This window comes from Zalophus californianus, chromosome 2, assembly GCF_009762305.2.
Source record: "Zalophus californianus isolate mZalCal1 chromosome 2, mZalCal1.pri.v2, whole genome shotgun sequence".
Lineage (NCBI taxonomy): Eukaryota > Metazoa > Chordata > Mammalia > Carnivora > Otariidae > Zalophus > Zalophus californianus.
The window spans coordinates 88,682,107-88,688,746 of NC_045596.1; the positions used below are offsets into that span (position 1 = coordinate 88,682,107).

Below are 6,640 nucleotides of genomic sequence, written 5' to 3' on the forward strand. Positions count from 1 at the left end.
ATAGGACTGGATAAAAAGCAAGTGTAATTGTTTTCAATTACTTCATTCACAAATGGTCGCTCCTGAGAATGTCATTTTTTAAACAAAATATTTACACCAGCTCTTCCAGAGAGATGAAAGCACATTTGCTTCCTCAAAATCTGCTTTAAATATTAAAACTTCTCTCTGTTTTATGGAAGCATTTGCCACACTTTTGCTCCAAGATCAAACCAACACTTCTGTGTTTATCTATCAGCAAATATGCCTAATTACACCTCAAAGAATGCGTGAAGCGTTTTACCCTACTTTGAAAGGCAGGTTTTTTTTTTTTTTTAATGTAATGTTTTAGAATGGAGCACGTGGGTAATCCACCCCTTAATGTATTTTTTCCCCTCACTGAAACATACTGTCACTTTGATATACTTTCAGATGTACCTTGTATCTGATTGTAAGTGGAAAGGCGTTTTCTTGTCTTTTGCTCCCCTCCCACAGGCAGTGGGCCCTTTGACCCTCCCCGTCGTTCCCCCCCCCGCCCCGGGAGGTGAGGCCGGAGAGGGGGCCCGAGCCCCAGGGGCCGTGTTCTTAGACGCTGCCCACGCTGCCGCCCAGGACAGCACAGCCCGGCTCGCCCCTCTGCCTCTTTGCCCACCGCTGCTCGGGGCCTGTGAGCTGCAGCGTCAGCTCGGGGAGCGGCTGGAGTCGTGTCTGGGGTGGGTGTTGTGGCCCAGCAAGCACACTGGGGACTGGACCCCACACGTCCTACCTCGGGCTTCTTCCCATGTCCCTTTGCCCCATCACCGCTGCCCCCCCGTCCTGGCCCGCTGGGAGGCAGGGTGCCTGCTCTCAGCAGCTGGCTTCTCTTTTGAAACCTGGAGCTATTTTGGATTCGTTCTCCCTTGCCTGCCCTGTCTGTCCGCTTGTCCTCTTGTCCAGGAGGGTGAGGAGACGCTGCACGCTGCCCACCACGGCGGCGGGGGGTCTCGGGGCCCGGCGGCGGCAGAGTGGTGCAGTGAAGACACTCTGAGACTTTGTTTTGCCCAGCCTCTTCCTTCTCCGGGGAGAACTTCTCTGCCCACCATCGTGGGCGGCGTGGGCTCCCATAACACAAGCACCGCAGACTGGGTGTATTTCCCACAGTTCTGGAGGCAGAAGTCCAAGGCCGGGGTGCCAGATGGCGGGATTCTGGTGAGGGCCTCTTCCGGGAGGCGCACGGCTGACTTCGCGGCGCGTTTCCGCGTGGCGGGGAGCAGAGAAAGGACACAAGAAGCTCTCTGACTCTCTGAAGGGCCCTTGTCCCCTCAGGGGCTCCACCCTCATGACCTCATCGAAGCCTCCACGTCGGGGGGCAGGGTGTGAACATGAATTCTGGGGACACACACACTCGGTCTCTGGCAAACCCTGTCAGCCCGAGGTGTGCGCGGCGAAGCGCCACTCTGCGTGGGGGAGGCCCACGGGCGGATGGACGTGTTGGCATTAGAGCAGAGTCACCTCCGTCACCACCGCTCGGGGCCCCGGCTGCCTGGGGGCCCTGCACCAGTGCTTCTTGCCAGCGCCCTGGGGCATCTGGTGGCACTGCAGCGTCCCCTCGCCACTGCTCTCTGATGCCCTGGGCCTCATGGCTTCTTCCTTGGGCCTGCCTTCTCAGTCCTCCAGCTTCTGTCCTCGCTCTGTGCGGCTCCCGTGTGTTCATGCTCTAACAGGGGCCTGGTTGGTGCAGTTGGTCCCCCTCATCCCTGCGGCTTTCTGTCCAGATCTTTGAGCAGGCTGGCGCCCGGCAGCAGACCGCCACACCGGTTGGATGTCCCTTCCTGACAGGTCCCAGGCAGCTCTTCTGGGAGGGCTGGGCTGGTGGCAGGCCCTGGGAGTGTCCCTGCCCCGCAGTCACTGTGTGACATCCTGCGCCCTGTCATTCCTCTGCTCAAGACCTCTTCGGTGTTTCTGTTGTAGACTACGGAATACAGTTCCTTTCCCAGAGAAGCTGCTCTCACCTTCCCCCCCGCCCCTGCTGCCGTCACCACGGACCTCACTTCCCCCCACTCTTACAAGGCCCTGTCTCATGTCCCCAGTGTTCCAAGCTGGTCGCCATCTGTGTTATTGTAACTCTGTACGCTTTGGCTCTCCCTCAGGGTGGCTGCCGCTCTCCTCCCCGTGGCAGGGCGTCTTTCTGTTGCTGGATACTGTTTCCCTTGCGGCGCCTGGGAAGGGTCTCCTCTGCATCTTCCCCAGAGTGCTCCTACAGGATAGGCACTTAGGGAGCTGTTGATGAAGGAGGGAGTAGGGGCTGCCGCCGGGGCCTGGTAGTAATGCCAAGAATGGTGGGTAGGTGGTGCTGATGAGCCAGCCTAAGAAACAAGTCTGGCTGCTCCCAGGCCCCCACCGCTCCCAGGTCCCCACCCAGGTCCCCACCGTGCAGGAGGAAGCTTTTCCTTGTTGTCTTGTCTAGAGTTGGGGGCTCTTAACTGGGGAGAGGTGGGAGGCCCCATGAATCTCCTGAAGTTTTGTGTGTGCAGTTTATTTGAGGCAGGTGTCCTATTCTCAGTGAAGTGCTTGACTCTGTACAAGTTTAGGAATTAGTGGTCTAAAGCACAGTTCCATATTTAACTCCCATGTGGCGCACCAATCTGTGTGCTTTATTTCTCCCTCTTCTTGTCTCTTTTGCTCTGTATTACCGAGAATTTTTAGAGTTGCTGACTTTGTAACACTGCTTAGATTTTTTTTCTTCGATATGCTTTATCTTCATATTTTTTGAAATAAAATAGTCTTCAAGTGAGTCGTTGAATCTGGAATTACAGAATTGCCCCTAGGGCTCATTATTTGCCCTTGAGTAGAGATTTGATTAAATGGCTTTAGGTAAGTTGGAACCGTTACACCGTGAGATTTCTGTCCCCAGGAGCTGATATTCTGACGAAGAGAGGTTGTCCACAGTGAATGAACCAGTAGATGCCACGTTAGGTTGTGACCAGTAATCCGGAGAAAGATGAAGTGAAGAGGATGGTGGGAGGCCTCGCCTGGAGTTCTTACAGTTGCCAGTGTATATGCAGGGAGGGAGCAGGGTGCTCTGACGAAGGGACATCTGAGCAGAGAGGCCTGCGGGAAGCAAATGTCAAATGTTGGAGGCGGGACGGCACCAGGCCCAGGGAGCAGCAGGTGCTGACCAAGGAGAGCGGTAAGCGAGGTGTCATTTAGCAGTCTGGGCTCTAACACCATAGAAGCCTCAGGGTCAGATGAAGGCCTCGGAGCAGAATCCATTTATCAGCTGCCATGCTCCTGCTCATTTCTCCTTTGCACATGCTGTCCCCTCTGCCTGGCATGCTCTTCCTGCCCTCTCATCCCTTGGGATGCTCTTCATCCTTCAGGACCTGGGCCTCAGTGGGTGGGTTTTGGTGAAATGTTAGCCCTGTGAGTAAATCTCTCCACCTTTGCCCACACAGAGGCGTGTCAGTCTTCATGAATCTTCAGCAGTGGCTGGACACATCCGAGTCCTCCCACTATATCATGAGTACTTGGGGGCTTGTCTGGTTTTTCTCTGTCTCATTCTCAGTCTCTGGTGCATGCCTAAAAATCTGAAACGTGTTTAGGTATAAAATTCTCTTTGAGGATTTGAACTTTTTTCTCCTTTTATTTAGCTTTGGTGTAACCGACCATTTCTTTATACTTTGGAACAAAATTTCTAGATGATCACTTGTTACAGACTATTTCCATTCCTGATTTTGGAAAAAGGGAACAGGTTCTCTGAAAGACTTCTTGTGGGCCCAAGGACCATAATAGTGAAGGGTAAAATTCCAGGAAAAAAAGCACATCGGCTCGTGTCTTAATCTAATAAACACATTTTCAAATTTGAGTGGCAATTTTAAATCAGATTTGGGCTTCTTTTTAAACTTTATCTTGACTAAAGGGGTGATGTGAGTGGTAATTCCAGAGGAATATTCATTACTTGTAAAACCAAGAAAGCTGGAAAGGAAAAATATGCATACCATACATATAAAAAACACAAAGCTTAGTTCTTTTTTTGTTTTAAAAAAGTCCCTGTTTATCAATAAAAATGTGCTCTAGCTTTAAGTGATGTTGTAATAAGTTATTCCAGAGTTGGAAAATCCCAATCCATTAACAATGACTAATGTTTCCAGGCCACCGGAGCCTTCTCTCTGCGTGAACACCGGAGCAGTGCTCTAGAATTCACCTCACAGAATAGCTTGGTGGAATAGCTTTGAAAATCTTGTGGTCTATTTGGCGTGTATCTCTGAGATGAAATCTTACCATAGCCAGAAATCCTGACTCTGGATGTTTTTTGCATGTGCAAACTTGTAAACCTCAATTCTGGGACTAACAGTATGACAAGGAGAACCGCGGGAAAGATGGTGATGGCTCAGTGCTGCCCTCTTGTCTTCAGGTGATGCATCCAAGGAGGACATCGACACTGCCATGAAGCTGGGGGCTGGGTACCCCATGGGCCCATTTGAGCTTCTAGATTACGTGGGGCTGGATACTACGAAGTTCATCATGGACGGTAGGAATTGGACTTCCCTGTTCTTTTTCTGTAATGGAATCGAGGTCGTTTCTTTCATAGTACAATGCTTGTAATTTGAAATTTCAAGGGGTCTTCGTAGGCCTTCCAGAGTTCTGCCCCACCAGCTTAAAGATTCAAGTTAAAAGGTGGCAGAAAAAGGAAAAATGTGCTTGCCTAGTGTCTCTCCACAGGGTAACTTGTTTTTAAAACTTTTCTTTTTGAAACAATTATAGATTCACAGGAAGTTTCAAAGATAGCAGAGTGGTCCCGGGTCCCGGGTCCCCCTTACCCGGTTTCCCCGACGGCTCCGCAGGACAGGAACACGTCGGAAGCAGACATTGGTACCATGTCATTCCGTCATAAATGCTGATTTGTGTAACCTCCACTTCCGTGGAGATCTGCACCCTTTTAAGGATAATAATGTATCTCTTTACTATAGTGGCTCTAAAGTTACAGTAAAGATGATAATGAAAAGTGGACTCCTGAAGTTGAGTGTAGCTCAGGCCCCCACGTTTCACAAAGAATACCTAGGTATTTGTGGGGAGCAGGGAGGGTTCTGAATGAAGCATGAACCTTTGTATTTTGTGAGGCTGCAGACTACCAGTGGCGGCAAGTTCAAATTTTTAACGTGTGTCCCAAAAGTTGTTGCACGGTGCCACTGAGGGGTCCAGGCGGCAGATGAGCTGGTTCCGTGTTTCCGGGAGGACATTCGTGAGTGGCCGGGCCGTGGCGGAGCCGGGCCGCGAGCAGCGCCGCCGGGTGCTTCGGGGCCCGTCCGGCTGTGCCGGCTCAGCTGCCTCCTGCCTCTGCCACGTCAGAGTGGGGACCCTTCTCCTGAGCTGTGGCTCCAGCCTTGCCCTGGGGGTGCTGAGGTGTCCGAATAATCCCCGCGCTTCGTCCTCAACCTCTTCCCTCCTCTCAATAGGGTGGTATGAAATGGATGCAAAGAACCCCTTGTTTCAGCCCATCCCGTCCTTGAATAAGCTGGTAGCAGAGAACAAGCTGGGCAAGAAGACTGGAGAAGGATATTACAAGTACAAGTGAGGCACAGCTGCTCCGGCTCCGGGAGGAACCCCGTAAGCACGTACCAGCAGCTCCCCCAAGTGCCACGGGAACGTTCTCTGGTCAGATGTTCCCTCTCACAGCACAGTCTGTTCGCTCTGCGTTTTGTGACCTGTCTGAAGTAATTATTTACGCTAGTTATCGTAATGGCAGATTTCTCCATTGAGAACTAATTTCCCTTTTTCAGTCTGTTCATTTCTGTGTATTCTCTCAAAAGCTTTACACCCTTGGTGCCTTGGAGCAAACATTTCTTCTGAACCTTACCTTTTCATAAAGAATTGCCTGGATTCGTTCCCTTGTGAAGGGGCACTTGCCCCGCGCGCCGCTGTGCTCACCGTTGGCACACGGGAGCGTGGCGAGCCGTCGGACACGTCGGTGGCGCGTCTGGAAGGGGCTGCGTGAGCAGCCCCCGCGTCCTGCCTTGCCGAGAACAGCTGCTCCCTGCAGCCTCAAGCCTTACCCTGCATGTGGGGCGCGACCCGAGACGTCATGTCTTCACTCAACTCCGGCTGCTGGTGGGCCTATCTCCGTGTGCTTGGTTTGCGGGAAGAGGTCCCATTCACATCCAGAATCTCAGTGAAGTCCGTCTGTCTCTCTTTTTTTTCCCACAAGAAATCATTGCTGCAGACTGCCTGTAAATTGATTCTAATAAAATGCAATCTTTTAATCTGTGAAAATTTGAATTGAAATAAACGTGTATAATTTAAACTTGGGGCATGCTTGGATGGTTGCGGAAGTTAAGGTTGGTAATTTAGGCAAAAGCCTTGGCCCGTCGTCTTTGGCCTGCTGTTACTTGGGAAGGCGGCCACGGCGGGAGGCGTTGCCGTAGAGCCGGCCGGCCGCAGTCACTCCGGAGACTTCCTACCAGTAAAGCAGCCGTAGGGCCCCAGAAAACGATTTCTAAGGAACATCTGTTTCTTCTTTGCCAACAAAGAGAAATAGTGTAACATAAGCTTCTTTTAATCAAGGGCTTGAGAAAGTGTCTTCCAAGATAGAATTTTGAAGCGGGAAAGACGTCGGAGGCCCTCAAGTCCGGCGGCCTCGGTCACAGAGCGCTTACGTGATGCGTGCAAGGTCGCAGAACTGGGTCAG

General features: G+C 51.7%; 1 protein-coding gene across 2 annotated transcripts in view; it reads left to right on the forward strand.

Moving 5' to 3' along the window:
* The window catches only part of HADH (hydroxyacyl-CoA dehydrogenase), a 44,597-nt gene extending 38,336 nt beyond the window's left edge, over positions 1 to 6,261 (forward strand). For both annotated transcript variants that reach the window (XM_027599060.1, XM_027599061.1), the window contains exons 7-8: positions 4,370 to 4,486; positions 5,412 to 6,261. In XM_027599060.1, the coding sequence (XP_027454861.1) occupies positions 4,370 to 4,486; positions 5,412 to 5,530 (236 nt within the window). In that variant the 3' untranslated portion in view covers positions 5,531 to 6,261. The remainder of the gene's footprint in view (positions 1 to 4,369; positions 4,487 to 5,411) is intronic.
* The last annotated feature ends 379 nt before the right edge of the window (positions 6,262 to 6,640 follow it).